General features: G+C 39.5%; 1 protein-coding gene across 1 annotated transcript; it reads right to left on the bottom strand.

Annotated features, from left to right (window-relative positions):
• Window positions 1–907: 907 nt before the first annotated feature.
• Window positions 908–15,328, bottom strand: LOC148048200 (uncharacterized). Its single transcript, XM_087710195.1, has 4 exons — window positions 15,018–15,328; window positions 9,275–9,326; window positions 6,137–6,346; window positions 908–2,941 (listed from the first exon to the last, which is right to left on the bottom strand). The coding sequence occupies exons 1-4, from the start codon at window positions 15,072–15,074 to the stop codon at window positions 2,580–2,582; spliced, it is 681 nt and encodes a 226-aa protein (XP_087566321.1). The 5' UTR covers window positions 15,075–15,328; the 3' UTR covers window positions 908–2,579.
• Between the last annotated feature and the right edge of the window lie 1,479 nt (window positions 15,329–16,807).

Below are 16,807 nucleotides of genomic sequence, written 5' to 3'. Positions count from 1 at the left end.
TATAATATAGCCAATAATAAGTTATCTTATTATATAATGGGTTATCTGATAGTATTAGTTTATAAAGTATAACGTATTCTACTAAGCAAATTGCATGAATTCAGTAGCACTTGATATATCATTTGAGTGCTCGGTATAACATATTTTCCGGCTCAGTATATAAAGATTGTTTTGTGGTTTATATTTGATATTTTCTTTCATTCAAACTCTAGGAATTTTGTTCAGCACTAACTTGGTCAAATTATCTTTTTCTTTTAAGATTTTTTCAAAATTTATTTTCAATTTGGATTGCATAATTTTAAAAAATACATACAATTTCTCTAGAGCTCTAGAAACGTATTTATGGTGCCTTTCAAAATTCTTAAAACAGCTCATCTTAGACAAATGACTGATACCACATTAAGATATTTTCAGAATTTTCAGAATAAAGTAGAATAAAATACCTTTTTATTGGTAAAATAAAAAGGCATCAACAAATAGTCTATTATTTTAGAACAAATAAAATATCAATAGTTGGATTATATTACCTCTGTATTATAATTAATTTCCAATATTGATCCTGAATTAATAAAATCCTATGCAACACCAAGTGCAAATATGTTTAAAAAAAGAATAAATCACATTGGTCTTCCAGGTTTTCTGCATTAAGGTACCAAAAAAAATTCCATCTGCTTCACCATCAAGGTGGCGCAGTGGTTAAATGCAGCACTGCAGGCTACTGCTAGATCAGCAGGTCAGGGGTTCAAATCTCACCGGCTCAGGGTTGACTCAGCCTTCCATCCTTCCGAGGTGGGTAAAATGAGGACCCAGATTGTTGGGGGCAATATGCTGACTCTCTGTAAACCGCTTAGAGAGGCCTGAAAGGCCTATGAAGCGGTATATAAGTCTACTGCTATTGCTAATTCTTCTACATTATAGGTCATTCTAAATCCTTCTACCTTTGTGCATATAAAAGTTTTGTTGTTCTTTTCATATATAAAAGCAAAATTCCATTATATGTTTCCACTTTGTTTCTTCATTAAATCCAAAAGAAAGATCTCTGGTTTCAATTTGACATTCACTTTTAAAATCTTCTGAATCAGAATGCATATTTGATCCCAATATTTTCTATCTTTCGTGCATGTCCACCAAAAAAGAAAAAAATGCTCTCAGATTGATTACATTTCCAACAAATATTTGAAAATTCCTTGTATATTTTTGACAGTTTATCAACTACCACCAATATATCATTTTTCAAAAATTCTGTTTTAAGGTTATAATTCAATATAAGTTCCAATCCTTTCTTCTATGTACATTCCTATTGATTCAACTGTATATAATATTCAAAAAAATTGTCCATTTTTTTGGCTTAATCAAATCATTATTATCTATAATTCAAGCATTTTGAGATGTATATGTCAACTCGGTTCCTTGAATAAAGTTCTTATAGAATTATACATCTTCCAAGACTAAACAAAAAGGGCCAGTACAAATGATCAAAGGCTTTCTTAGTCTAAGAATATCAGTGGTGCTTTTTTTTCCCATTACATTGTTGATAGTCACTTTGCTACATCCTGCTCAGTTCTGACATTTTTAAAAAATTATCTTTCAAATATAAAATTAACATTGATCTTGATGAATGAACTCCTCGAAGTACATGTTAGGTTGTCTGCCAAAATTGATGAAAACACTTTATTGTTCAATAAAGACATTGGTCTATAATTCCAGAGAAGATGTTCTCTTAAGCTAAAAACAGGTATGAAGTGCTCTGTGCCTTGAATAGCTTGATTGGATTAGAAACTTTGTGATGTGAAAGCCTCTGTGTATTCTAGAAGGTCCCAGTCCATTCTATGGAAATACATATTTTTTAAACTCCAGAAGCATTTATGAATCAGCTTCATTATTATTTATTATCTCTTTTTCCTTTGCATGTAGAACAATCTTTGGAAGGATAGCATTTAAGGTGCCCTATCACTGAGTGGTGGCTCAGTGGCTAAGATGCTGAGCTTGTTGATCACAAAGGTTGGCAGTTCGGCAATTCGAATCTCTAGTGCTGCGTAACGGAGTGAACTCCCATTACTTGTCCCAGCTTCTGCCAACCTAGCAGTTCGAAAGCATGTAAAAATGCTAGTAGAAAAATAGGAACGAACTTTGGTGGGAAGTTCCATGCTTCTTCGGCGTTTAGTCATGCCGGCCACATGACTACGGAGATGTCTTCAGACAGCACTGGCTCTTTGGCTTTGAAACGGAGATGGGCACCACCCCCTAGAGTCGGGAACAACTAGCACATATGTGCGAGGGGAACCTTTACCTTACCTTTACCTTATCATTTGCTAAAGACAGATGTCATAAGAAAAGCAACCTCTACCCAGAGCCAATTTGCTAGTTAATTTTTGTCACTTACTGAATACTTAAGATTTATGTTCAGAAAACATTAAGATTTTTCCGAAGACCATGGACATGTGGCATTTCTATAAGACATTTCTGGCTATATATTCTAACATCTAAATTTAATATAGCTCATGTAGCCATGGGGTTTTCTGTTGCAACTTGATGAATCTTTCAGATAAGAAAAACAGAATGCAACTTGCTCTTTCTCTTTACAGTGTCAAGTTTGCTGATTTTGCCATATTCAACAGCACACAATCAGCTTCTTCTCTATACTCCTCTGAATACTTCTGTGCCTGATTTATCTTCTCAATATTTTCTTTCAGGTTGCTTTCTAGACGTATCCAGTCTAGGTACTCAGGTGATGAGTCTTTCACTTTCTCCATCAAACTCTCCTGGCACTGGTGAACTGAGTAAATCATCTCCTCTATTCTTGTACTAACTATTCCTTTGGTGGCAAAATTCAATTTCTCCACCTGCTGCTGAGTCTGCTTCAGTTTCTGAGGGACTTCCTCCATTCCCACATCTAGCCAAAACCTGTATCCTTCCATACACACCTGGACATTGTAAGCACCTGAAAAACAAAGAGATGTTAATCTCAAATTAGTGATTAGGATCAATTGTTTGAGTCTCAAGATAGCTTCAAATAGCGGCCAACTGCCAAAGATATTACAGTGTCATGAAATCTCATTATTTCTACTTTATTTGTCAGAGACATAGGTGAATACATACTTTTATAGATCTGTGTGTGAAAGAGATGGAATAGTAATTTGGTAATATTAAGCAAAGATTAGCCAGGCCATTTGCTTGTAATCCTTGGCATAGATTAGAGGTGTGCCCTTCTGTGAAACCATTCTTACGGATTTTACAGATAATCCCTTGGGCTACTCATCCAGCATAAAATACTTGATAAGTCTCCCTATGAGTAAATTCTAAATTCATTTCTTGTCTTTCTTATTGTAGATTTCACAAACACTGAGCAATTCTTCTTCATGGCATTCAAGGCAGACATTACAAAGGAAAGATTAGCTTTAAAGGCACATGAAAGGATAATATACAGGAAGGGAAATCTAAAGAATAATTTCACTGTGACATGCAATCCAAGCAGTAGAATATTCATCCAGGAAACGGAAATCTAAAATCCTAAGCATTTTGGTAATTTATTGAGGCAGAAAATCAAGCTGAATTGATCAATGTAAACAATTTTCTCCTGCAAAAAGAATCTGAATCTTGGATTTTGAGCCATGTAATTAATCAGTCTAGAATAATAGCACTGAACAATCTGTCTAGGAGCAATAACAAGAGCATGATATTTTGCTATTTTTCTTTCCAAAAACCTCATGGGGGGGGGGGATGAAAGTTTTAGGATTGAGCTGTCAATAATATAAAGCATTGTGTTCTTACCTGAGGGTCAAGATGAATAAAAGGGGCATACTTCCAAAAATACTGATAGGGGTCAAGTCATTTAAATTTAATTCAAATTAATTACAGTTATTTATTTATCTACTTTTCTTACAATATTTTTATACCACTACAATTAAACTAATTCTGCACAGTGCATAAATCAATAGGATTTTTTCCCAATCAGGTATTTTATAATTTTTCTGCTATGACTTTCAGTATTATATCTTGGTAACCACAATTGGAATGTCTGTGGTTGCCTCATGCACAACACGGGATTTTAGTTGTATAATTGTGTAGGAAATCATGGCTATCCATTAGATTATCATTTCCACTGCTATTTTTGTGCTGCCTTCAGAATACATCTGATGGTAACAGCTGAGTCATTGACTTGCAATCTGAGCATTCCAGTAAGCCTTGGTGAAGGGAGGATGTCTTGGAAAGGAGGACCATATTATTAACACATTAACAAGGAGGAAGATTTTTGGCCACCTCATAAGCATCACCACACAAGTGCAATCCCTTAAATTTGTCTGGTGGGTGTTTTTTTTTAAAGAAATGATTTCTTTTAAAAAGCTAAAAACTATTCCATGGTGCAGGACATGGCTCTTTTTAAGTGGCCAGTATAAGAATGAAGTGGATTTTTCCAAATCCACATATTCTTATCAACTATCACCAATATTACAGTCTCCAGTGGTATGTCAGATCATGTATTATCAGAAATGCTTTATTCTCAAATAGTGTGATAAATATATTTGATTTGCTTTTTTTCTCATAGGAACAATATTCAAGATAATACAACTGTTTTACAACTATATAATTATCTAGTTTGGCTCTGCAACCAAACAAGACAGACACAGACTTCAACGGATAATTAGAACTGCAGAAAAAACTATTGTTACCAACCTGCCTTCCATTGAGGACCTGTATACTGCAGGGACGTGCACTCACTAGAGGCAGGGGAGGCGAGGCCTCACCAGTCTCCTCAGGAAAAGGAAGGAATTTTAAAGATTTTTTCTAAAATAATTAAGGCCAAGCTAGTTGCTACCAGACTTCAACTCACAGTGATTTGGAGTGTACATAGTGTTTAAGTATAGGAGGAGGCCAGAGAACTTGGGGCCTCCTTTGCATAAGGATTTTTTTACCTTTTAAGGGTTAACCAAGGATCCGCTCCGCTTCTATCGCCCCCCCCCCTTCGCTCCAGAGAAGCCGGCTGCGAGCGAGTCTCCACGAGCCCCGCTTCCCTCCCCGGACTTTCCGGCAATAGAGGACAGCATTCTGCTCCCGCTGCTTTCTCCCAGAGCTCCGGCAGGCCTTGCGGAGTGCCAAAAGGGGAGGGGGGCCTCTTGGAACACCCCCACTCTTCTTCGCCATTTCCTCCTGGAGCTGCTGGGAGACGGAACCAGGAATGCAAACACCCCCCACCCCTCTTCGCCTTTCGCCTCCGCGGCTCTCGCTCCAGCCTGCTGCCGGGGGGGGGGGGGAGCCATTTTCTTTCTTTTTGCCTCACCACCCAGAAGCTTCACCGCACGTCACTGGTATACTGCATGAGTCAAAAAAGAGGGCTGTAAAAATATCTACAGACCCCTCACATCCTGGACATAAACTCTTTCAGCTTCGACCCTCAAAATGATGCTAAAGGGCACTGCACACCAGAACAACTAGACACAAGGACAGTTTTTTCCCAAATGCCATCACTCTGCTAAACAACTAATTACCACAACACTGTCAAATCATTTACTAATATTGTATTACTATTCTTCTTCTTATCCTTCCTGTTATCTATCTCTTCCCACTTATGGCTATAAGTATGTTGCTTGTATCTTTACAATTTATATTGTTTTATTGATTCCTAGTATGATTTGATTGCTTATTAGTATCCTATGACTATCACTAAGTGTTGTATTTTATGATTCTTGTTTAATATATTTTATTTTTTCTTTATGAACACTGAGAGCATATGCACCAAAGACAAATTTCTCGTGTGTCCAATCACACTTGGCCAATAAAGAATTCTATTCTATTTTCTGCACCGTAAATATGAAGCATTCATTTATACAGGAAGCAGTACAAATACTAGTAGGTTATGGATTCACTCGAGTCATAGAGGAAAAATATTTTTCTCTGTAGTTTTGGTCTTCTGTTTGTGTGGCCTGATTCTGTTTTGAATATAGAGAATATGATGGAGTATTACGAGTTAATGTGAATTTAGATTGAGTCAGCCCCTGTTCCAATCCTAAGAATTATAATTAGAGTAGCCAAGCAACACAAGAACAAGAGATGAAAGCATATTCTTGCTGGCCATCCTGTACATCAACATTTTCTCCTTTGATTCGAATTGTTCAGCGTTAATTGCCCACCAACTTACTATGTTCCTGTAAGATCTTCTCCATGCAAACAGAAAGGCTGCTTAGGGGTGAACAGTCACAGGAGTTCTTTAAGGTCTGTATAGCTTCTTGGAGAGTCAGACAATGACCTTGCTGCTTGTTGAAGGTCTCGGCGATGCTATCGAACAGTGTATCAAGTTCAGGCACATTGACTCGTTTCATGATAAGGGGTGTCCCCTTGGTGAAATTAACTAGAAAAAGAGAAGCCACAGTGCTATTTTGAATACAATCTCACAAATCAATAAGAGTCCATAAGTCATTAATAGGAAGATATCATTTCCTTGGTTCTCTGCTCTGAGATAGAATCTTCAGTCATTTCTCTGCCAAGAACATTTCTATTTAGGATAGAAAATACTACCTATATACTTTTTCTGTGTGCATTTACCTAGCTGTTACAGGAAGATATTGGCCCTATTGCCAATGAATTTTGTGGGGCTTGGCATTGATGCAACTGTCTTTTAAGGATAAGGCTAATTATGGTCACATTTGTGATGTAAAATATGTCTAGTTGTGGCCATTGGAAAAAAAAGCATTTTATCAGGGCAATTTAATTCAGGGAATGTCCAGTCTAGATCAGAGGTCCACAGCCCACTACTGGGATGTGGCCTGTCCAGAACTGGGCCACACAATTGTGCAGAGCTCAACGTGCACAAGCAGAGCCCACCCCACTCCTCCTTCCAGGCCATCAAGCCATCAAGATTGGGAAAGTTGGTCTAGAACATATTATAGTTATTGGCTAAAAGAATGATTTATCTTCATAACAATGAGTGATTGATATTTTAAAATATATCCCAAGTACTGTCGGTAGCCAGCTGTCATTAATTTTAATTGGGAAACTGGCATTCCAAATCTCTCAACTCAGTTTTGAAAAATCACAGCCCTCATATTCACAAGGTAACTTTATCAGAATAAGAAATGGAGCCATAATTAAACCTTGAATTATCCAATTAAAATCAGACCAGTGATTCTATGACAACACAGTTTAGATTACAGTTTATTTTTCAGACTTGCAGAATTGCAATTTTTCCAAACAATGGAATACTTCATCCATTTGCTGGAAATATTTTCAGCACATGCCAGGAGGAAAGAAGGGGAAAACAGCTTTTTATGTGCAAACTCTGTTTTCCCTATATTGTACATCTCTACGGATGAATTAATTCTAAAAATGTTTTTAAAATCTCAGTTTTGAGGGAAAAACATTTACTTCTAGAATATTTTGGAGAGGATAAAACAATCTCTGCCTCTCTCCAGAAAGGATAATATAAATCAGATTAAAACCAAAATTCAGGTTGAAACTGCATTTTCAACTGCTCTGCTGATTCAAGGTACATAGGTATTTTTATTTATTTATTTTATTTATTTATTGAATTTATATTGCCGCCTATTAGCAATAGCAATAGCAATAGCAGTTAGACTTATATACCGCTTCATAGGGCTTTCAGCCCTCTCTAAGTGGTTTACAGAGTCAGCATATCGCCCCCACAGTCTGAGTCCTCATTTCACCCACCTCGGAAGGATGGAAGGCTGAGTCAACCTTGAGCCGGTGAGATTAGAACTACTGAACTGTAGATAACAGTCAGCTGAAGTGGCCTGCAGTACTGCACCCTAACCACTGTGCCACCTCGGCTCCATGGCAACTCAAGGTGGCTTTATTGTTTTAAATGAGATTATAAAATCTCATTTAAAACAATAAAACTAATAAAAAGAATCAACTAAATTGATATAATATAATAAAATCATCAATAAGGCTAGCCTTATTGCAGGCTGATCTGACATTTAAAAAAAGCAGCCTAAGACCAGGGCCATCACAGATCTGCTGACGGGTACTAAAAACCAAGGTTCCCAAGTCCCCCACTTGCCTCCCTTATCTCGTGTTACCCAATACCACTGAAATATGTCGGTCTCCTCTGCCTTCCCTGAGAACCATTCCATCCCCGACATTCTTTCTTAAATAGGGGGGAACCTCCCATAGACAAACTTTCAGGGGCAAGGTGAGCCTTACAGGCACTATAGCACTTGCTCCCAGAGCCCTCAACCCACACCACCCCTTTCTCATTGCCACAGATGGATCACACCCAGCACCTCCTTAACACACTTAGAATACATCCACACAATACACAAATGGCACCCTGCCCAGTTGCTCTCACCCACCAAGCAGGGAGCCACTCCTTCCCCCAGCTCTCACCTGGGGGAAAGGGACCAACACACTCACCTATTACTCAACTTTCCCTTCCCGCCCCAGGATTCCCCAAGCAGTCTTCCCTGGATTACAGAACATTCAGAAGATTGCAGAAGGTAGCCAGAAAAATAGCCAGAAGGCCTGCTATGCCGGCTATGTATGGTCCTACAATGTCTCCTGAAGTTCACACAGTTCGAAGCTCCCACTCGCCAGTTATGCCTCAGAAAATCCCAATGGCAGACTGCCACTCTCCACAGCATTATTAACCACATGAGTAGATCCAGCTGCTGAAAAAGGCCAGTGAATCTTGTTTCTTCTGTCAGCTCTGCCTCCATCAGATAACCCATGCCATCATTCAGAGCTGCAGCTGCTGACTCTTGGGTTCTCAGACCAGGGTTAACTTCAGCCAGGGGGATCCAAGGGGGGACCACACATTCATAAATCATCCTCTGCTCCTTCTCTCCAGTCTCACCTTCCAACTGCCCTTTTCTGACCTCTCCACTCTTTAAGCTATCGGCCTTTCTATTTCTTCACCTCTCCATTTCTTCAACATTCCAGCCTCTCAGTTACCTTATCAAGATTTTCTCCCTCTTGCCTTTCTCTCTACACACTTCTTCACTTCCATACACCAATCTCTACATTCCAAAACCTTCTCTGCACAACACATGCAACCACTGTCGCCATCTTTTAAAAATACTAATAATAGGTAGGTAGGTAGGTAGGTAGGTAGGTAGATTGATTTATTGATTTGCATGAGAGGTGGTCAATTACATTAAATATGTATTCACATAAAGTGGTGATTGTGGAGAAAAAGATTTACACTTTCAAAATGATTTCTTACAACATCAATTACAATTAATCATAATTCAATTCATCTATATTATTGAACATATCTGTAATACAAAGAAATCAAAAACATTTAAATAACACAGAACTTTACCATTTCTGATCCTCGGACGTGTACTTGAGTGCTGAGGATTTAGAGGTTCTCTCTGTGGGGAAAAAAAAGGTAGTTAAAAGTAAATGCATTCACCCTGCCCCATTTTTTTTTTAGAGATTGCCAGTAGTCAGATGCTTTGTGCTTCTGGAGCTAGATATCTTATTTGTGAAAGGTTACATCAATTATTATTAAACTTTTGCTACGTTGAGCTGTTCCTCTTAATGCTTTGCGTCACAGGGCGCAGCAGTTAGAATGCAGCATTGCAGGCTGACTCTGCTCACTGTAGAGTTTGATTCTGACCAGCTCAAGGCTGACTCTGCCTTCCATCCTGAGGTCAGTAAAATGAGGATCCAAATTGTTGGGGGCAATAGGCTGATTCTGTAAACCACTCAGAGTGCTTTAAAGCACTATGAAGTAGTATTGCTATTATATTTGATCATTTACTTAATAACTATTGGGTGAAGTGGAATCCTGGGCTCATGGAATTTTGTTCAAACAGTGCTTTATTTATTTATTTGATTTCTATAGCTGTCCATCTCAGCAAGCAACTTTTCCTCTCCTACATGATGAAATGGAGTTCAAGCAATAGGGTCTACTTGCTTTATATAGGCATTGAGCTTTGACTTAAGGATCCAATGAAATGAAATCCAGAGTATGAAACCTCAAGTATTTATTGTTTACAGGAGTTATATGACTGCCTATATCAGTGATGGCAAACCTTTTGCTATCGCACATAATTTAATGCCCCCGTGTCATGCCCCCTGCACATGTGCGCATGACAACCCCCCTCCCCGCTGCCTCGTGCATGCACACACTGCTTTCTTGGAACCTGGGAAGGGTGAAAATTGCCTCCCTGCCCTGCTGGAGGCCCTCCGGAGGCTGGAAACAGGTCCAGTAGGTCCGTTTGTTGCCCTCCCCAGCCTCCAGAGGCTTTCTAGAAGCCTGGGGAAGGTGAAAATGATCTAACTCGGAAACTGGAAGTTCGGGAACGGAAGAAAAAGGAAGCCTCCGGAGAGCAAGAAATGGCCAAAAATCAAGGCCAAAAATCAGCTGGCCAGCACATACATGTGCGGTGGAGCTGACAGGGCAACACCTCATGTGCCCTCAGAAATGGGTCTGCATGCCACCTGTGGCACGCGTGCCATAGATTCACTATCACAGGCCTATATCATAGAATGATTCTAGGTGGCTAACAATAATCCATAAAACATAGTTAAAAAACAAATGTATCCTTTTTCCAGGCACCAGACCAAACATCCTGACAACTTAACCCCAATCTAAGCCCAATGCTTGGAGGAAGAGCCAGATCTTTACAGATCTCCAGAAGGGCATACATAACCTGCACCTCCATTTTTTCTCTCTTCTACTAAGTGTGAATTTATGCAAAACACATGGCCCTCTTACAAGCTTTCAGGAAGTTTTGGATTCCAATTCCCATCAGTCTCAGCCAACAAGAATAATTGTCAGGAACAATGGGAATGAATTTAAACAAGAGGACTGTTTCCTTACTAACAATTTTTGTTGATTTCTAGCCCTGCTTTGCCAAAGTATATATCAGTAGTGAACATAGCCTTTATATCTAAGCATTGGCTGAAGGATATTATAAATCATTAAAGTGGAAATGATTAAGATAGGATAAATGATCTAGATGCCCTCCAGATACCGGTGATGTCCCACCATACTCAGTAAATATGACAAATGATTGTCACATTATGATTATAAGAGGAATAGAAATATTATTGTCATAGATAAGTAATAGACAAGAATCATCATTGTTTACAATAGTGTTAAAAGATAGTACTGATAATAATAGTGGATAATAACATCTATGGTAATAAAATACTGTTCTGATCTAGGCTTCCCCAGTAGCACGAAGTTGAGTCCTTGTCCCGATAAATCCCTTTTATTTAATTTACAGTGAATTCCTCTCCAGCAAAGTCCTGGCCCATTGTCTTTCAAGATAGTTCACAATTACCAACCTTTATCAGGCTTGGACAGTGGCCAGGACGATATATTTCAGATGCCGCAATACATAGAAAGAATGCAGAAATTAACTAATTGTCTCTTGCAAACTCCACTCCCCTTTCGCTCCTATGGGAGGGGCCATTCACCATCCACCTGTGGCCCTGCTCCCAAGTCGACCCTTGTTCCTTCGCTGTTCCCTTTGTCTGGCAACTATGTGCATGCGCACACTGGGAACAGGCTCCAGCTGTTCGTCTGCCTCACTGATTCTGACTCCAAAGCAGCTTATAACTTTCAGATGGCCCTGGCCCGCTCTCTGCCTCTGATACAGAACATTCATCAGAGCTTTTCCCAGATTCCAGGACTGGCCCATGTTCCTCCCCAACCTCCTCACTGTCTGAATCTGCTGCCAGCTCAGGTGGCCTCTCGTGGGCCACAACAAATACATGGTCTCAAAACATTTGCATCATGCCCTTGTTTACATGATTGGAGAGCAGCTAAGTATGTGTATAAATATAATTTCTCTAAAAAGATGTCTACAAAAAAATTGGTGCAAGTTGACAGCTATAGTTCTGTAACCAAATTTTTCCTTGTGGTCATTACAGCAGCACAGAATTTTGCCACTGTATGCGTGGTAGCCAGGTTTGAGTCCCAGAGAAGATAGCCTACATAAAAATTGTCTACCCTCCCTGGTAATCTCTCTAAGGGGAGAATATATATTGACCTATTAACTCTGTATAACTCACAGCACAATAAAACATGTGTGATATCTTCAACTTCTCCTTTACCACATATAAGTACTTGTTCCACTATTGGGGGTCTTCTTATACCTGCCCTGGAGGAATGCTGAGGTGAGGATGTTAAATCTGGCTCTGAAGAATGCTATTCTATGTTTCGGGAAGATCAGGTCCTTTAAATATCTTGCTGGTTTCCACACACCTTGTTTAATTCTGTTCCTACTGTGGAGAGGCATCCTATTTAGTTCTAAATAAAATTCCATGTCTTTTATTCTATTAATAACTTGCTTAGCTTGATCAAAGCCTGGGAATATTAAGAATACCAGGGAGAGCAGATAAGCACCCCAGCTTGTGGTTTATCGTCTGTTTCAAGGGAGAAGGGAAGTCAACACCAAATGGGTCAGTCCCTCTTCAAAGAAATGCATTTTTAGCCAATAGATAATAATCAAGCTCTTACCTGAATTTGAGGCATACCTGTCTCAATCCTTAACTGGGTGTTTGAAGTTCCTTTGGGTAAAGCTAAAATGGCTCGCAGGAATTTTGTTTGTATGATTTCTAGTGGGTCTTTCTTTGCAAAGATTCCTGTTTGTGCCCCATATAGAATTTGTGCTAATGTTTTGGCCTTGAAATGTTTTAAGGCAGCAGGTACTAACTGACCTCTGCCTGTGTAAGAGAGATGTTTAATGGCATTTGAGGACCTATGGTCTGAATGCAATATATAATCCAGGTGTGTTCCATGTACCTTGCAAGTGGAAAACCATCCCAAGGTATTTAAATGTGCTAACCTGTTCTAAATATGTCCTTCCATTCTCCAGGAGTATTGAATAGGTCTTCTAGCAAAGACTAACAATTTCAGTTTGTCAAAATTAAGGACCAACTTAAGGACCAACTTATTCTGTCTACAATATTCTAGTGATGTAATTGCTTTCTTCAGTCTTATGGGAGTTTGTGAAATAATAGCAGCAGCAGCATATAGGAGTATCGGGATTTTACATTGTGCTAAATTAGGAGAGTGTAAATTAGGGTTCCATAAAAGATCGATCAGGGAATTGATACAGAAATTTAAAAAGGAGGGGGACAGAATACAACTTTGCCTTATCCCTTTTTGTACCCTTAATGGGCTGGTTAAAGTTTTTCCAGGATTACACCTCACTTTCAAGGTGGAGTAAGCATATGATTTTTGTATGAGGAAAAGGAGGCATTTATCAATAGTAGTGAGTTTTAATTTCTCCCAGAGGGTGTTTCTGAATATTGATTATGATTATTGATATCAAAACATTATAGGGGCTATATCCCAAACATCTACAGGGTGCCATGTTGCTACTCAAAGCCAGAGTTCCAATGGCTGCAGAAACACACACTGGGATCCCATGATCCCATTTTGGGTTCAATTTTATGGCTCTTTGCAGCATCCTGTGGTTACGTGACAATGATTGGCATTTTTTGCCCAAGTTTGTGGTGTTGTGCTGCCGTGCATCCCACACACACACATGCACACACAGCAAGAGCGCTAAAGGTGTTTACTCAAATCCACTGAATAGGTCCTCAGAAAGCACCCACACTGCACAGGTTTGGATCCTGAGCTGAGCACGACAAGAATCACTGGATAAACTGAGTCCCAATGGGCATGTACAAAATCCAGGGAAGCAATCAAGAGTCAAACGGGTCAGGATATATGGCATAAACACACAAGGCAAGGAATTGGGCACGTTGCTCCAGCAATGGTCAAGTCCTGTGGACAGGATTAAGTGGGTGACACTGGTGCAGCCCTTCACAAGGGTTGAGGTTGCCTCCTTGTGAGTAGTCTAGCCAACTGGTATGGCGCCTCTGTCCTTTCTGCTCTCTGTGTCCTTGATTAAGGAGGAGCAAAGGTGGGCTCCTACTGGTTCGGACTGGTTTGGCCCAGGCCTGCCAGACCCCCAAACCAGTTATCTCAGCAGCACCATAGGCGCTATCATTTTGTTCTTTGCTTCTGCACATGCACAGAGCAATTTTTGTCGCACTGTGCATGCACACGCAGCGCACATCAAGTGTGCAACCATGGCATGTCCCTGAGCAAGCAGGCAGTAGCAGCAGCCAGAATCTACTCCGAGGAGGAAGTATGGATTCCGCCTCCTCATCTCTAACTATTGGCAGCTGTTTTTGGTCCTGCCTGGAGCTTCATGGCCAACTCTCTGCAGCTGCAGCTCACCTCAACCTTTCAATCCGATCAATCTGAGGCTGCTGTGTCAGCTAGGCCTCTCCAAGCTCTGCTCTGGACCATCACATGGCACCGCGCTTTCCCCTGCTGACTCAAATTCCTCCTCCTCTTCCGAACTCATGTCCAGAGAGGGTTCCAGGGGCAGATTCATGATAGTTGTTTATGTCCGGTTTCTGGCAAAAACAGCCATTAAAGAGAACAGGTTTGTTTAATGTGTGTTGTATTCACTTAATGAAAATGGCGAAAAAAGGTCACAAAATCAGGCAGGTTCACAAGGTGACCTATTTAACAACTGCCACAATTTATGACTGTAAATTGAGCTCAGTAATGGCTGTAAATAGAAGACTACCTGAAAGCTTCAGTAGTAAGGCCTTTCCATCCTCCATGTCACATTCCGGCATTCAGCAAGGAATTCAGACAGAGCCAAAGATGGTTAACTGAAATACCTTATCCAAGAAGCTGTAATAACCGGCACAGAGTGACAAACAGGAAACAAGAGAAGTCAGTACTAACTTAATCCCTCCACCCTTTATATAGCATCTACTCCACCCCCACTGCTCCACCCATGGGCCCTACCCCTACAACCCCCACCCCTCACATGGCATCCTCCAATGATGACATTGTGGGGCAAGGGCAGGCACAACCCAGGGGCTGACCCTCCAACCTGTTTACTAGAGTTCAAATTCTCATCAGAGACATCAAGCACCCATCTCCAATGTTTGTTTTCCCCTCCCAAATAGGTTGGCTTAACTTGGTTACCATTTAGATTTGCTAATAAGGGTGATGAAGCTTAGGTCTTTTTGTTTTGCTTTTTCCATTCAGCTTGTTGAGCTTGTTCTCTTACCTCTCTTGAAGGCTGTGCGACCAAGGGGCAACAGGCGAAGCAGCAGGAAAAGGCCATTTTTTATCAAAACGAGATGGAGTATATTCAATTCAGGCACCTGCTTGGACAGGCCTGCCCGGAATCTTCTCGTATGTCAACTTTGCTAGTAAATGTCAAAGCATTTCAAAGACTTTTAGACAACATTGCTCTAGTGCAATGCAAACCTAGAAAGTTATCCTTACATATAGGGAAAAGACAAAACTGTCTTTTCCCTAGACTTGAAAGGTGTATTTCTGTTCATAGGCCCAGTTATCTCGAACAAGTCTAACCGGTTTCTCAGCAATTACGCTCTGCATAGTTAAAGAAGTCCTTTGTACTGGTAAAGTGATTTGCTCTTGAGTGGCATTCCCGGAGTGTACCATTATTCCAAAAAGGGGTGTCTGGGTATCTGTGTGTGAAAGGAAAAGGAAATACATACCAATGTATTACAATAATAACTGAATGAAATGTAGTCCCTCAAATATTTGTCTGTAAAAATGGTCAGAGATCTGCTGTATGTATCTCATTCATTTTTTTAAACTTTTAAATATATATATTTCCGTCATTTTAAATAGATGAGCTCTTAGAGTAGAATTATACTTCCTTTTCATTGACAGTTCTCTAGTTTTTTCTTCTCTCACATCAAACAAGAGACGTAACTTACAAGGATTGTTGTGTTCGTCTTTTATCACTGAAGCTGCAAAAGAATTAATCACAGGAGAAATAATAGCTGGGAAAGAATTATTTTAAAATACATGGTATTTACTTGGAAGGAAGACTACCTTGAATTTTTAAAAAAGCTAGAATAGATACAAGCAAAGATATAAGTCCTGCACAATATTGACTCCTGGCCTACTCCATGTCACCAACACCAGTTGAAAAAAGAAAGTAGGTGATACATAGTTTATTGCAATCAAATCAATCTAGACACATTTTAAGGGGAAAAATTGCTTAGGAGAAAATTGCTTAGGAGTTGCAACTGCATCTTGAGGGAAAAGAAACCTGTAACTGTTCCCTATAATAGGTTGTTTTTGCCAAAATGGGTCAGGATTGAGATTTTTGTAATAAATAATGAATGCACATCCTGAGAAGTTGCTCTTCTCCACAAATGTGTAGAACATGTATGCCATACATATGTATACATGTAGCATAAATATCACCCAGAAGCCAACATATTGGTTGAATTTATTAAACTTGTATGGTGCCTGGCTCAAAGACTTTGGGCAATTAATTAAATCAATTAAGGCAGTTAGTTTTGATTAAAAAATCATCAGCTTTCATGTATATAAAATATCTTTTTTTCTGCTTTGTCCCTAACTTGATAGAGGCAATGCTGCTCATGAGATGACAGATTCCATGTTTTATATTGCATTACTGCCTTAGCTATCTTTTCCCTCAAAATGTATTTATAAATAACATATCAAAACACACACACACACGCGCAATGCACTAATTGGGATACCATATAATGTAAAATAAATAAGGACCATTCTTTGCAGAAGTGGTCATAACAGGGAAAATATAAAATATAAATATTAAAAGAAACTTATACAGACATGTAGACTTATTCCTATCATTCCTAACTCTTGAGAAGTTTTTGGACTTTTGAAAACTCTTTAAATTCTCTTTGTTGTAGATCTTGTCCAGCCAGATCTCAGAAATACATGCTTTTCCTTGATAATTAAGTCATGGATGAAGGTGGCTATATTAAAATGGTGACTGATCTAGCTTTCACCAGCATGTCAGATTGACCGTTGTCTTACCTGAACAGT

Source organism: Thamnophis sirtalis, unplaced genomic scaffold (genome assembly GCF_051295495.1).
Source record: "Thamnophis sirtalis isolate CommonGarterSnake01/CBP01778 unplaced genomic scaffold, rThaSir2_p1.2 scaffold_3, whole genome shotgun sequence".
NCBI classification, from domain to species: Eukaryota; Metazoa; Chordata; class Lepidosauria; order Squamata; family Natricidae; genus Thamnophis; species Thamnophis sirtalis.
Note: the sequence above shows the minus strand (reverse complement) of the source record. Positions and strands in the feature narration are given on the sequence as shown.

Bases quoted from the DNA above. Each gene is read 5' to 3' on its own strand.
- LOC148048200 (XM_087710195.1), bottom strand. From the start codon at position 15,074: ATGGCCTTTTCCTGCTGCTTCGCCTGTTGCCCCTTGGTCGCACAGCCT. The intron at 6,347-9,274 runs GTAAAGTTCTGT...CTCTTTTTCTAG, and splicing joins ACGTCCGAGGATCAGAAATG to TTAATTTCACCAAGGGGACA. The intron at 2,942-6,136 runs GTAAGTTGGTGG...TTTGTTTTTCAG, and splicing joins GAAGATCTTACAGGAACATA to GTGCTTACAATGTCCAGGTG.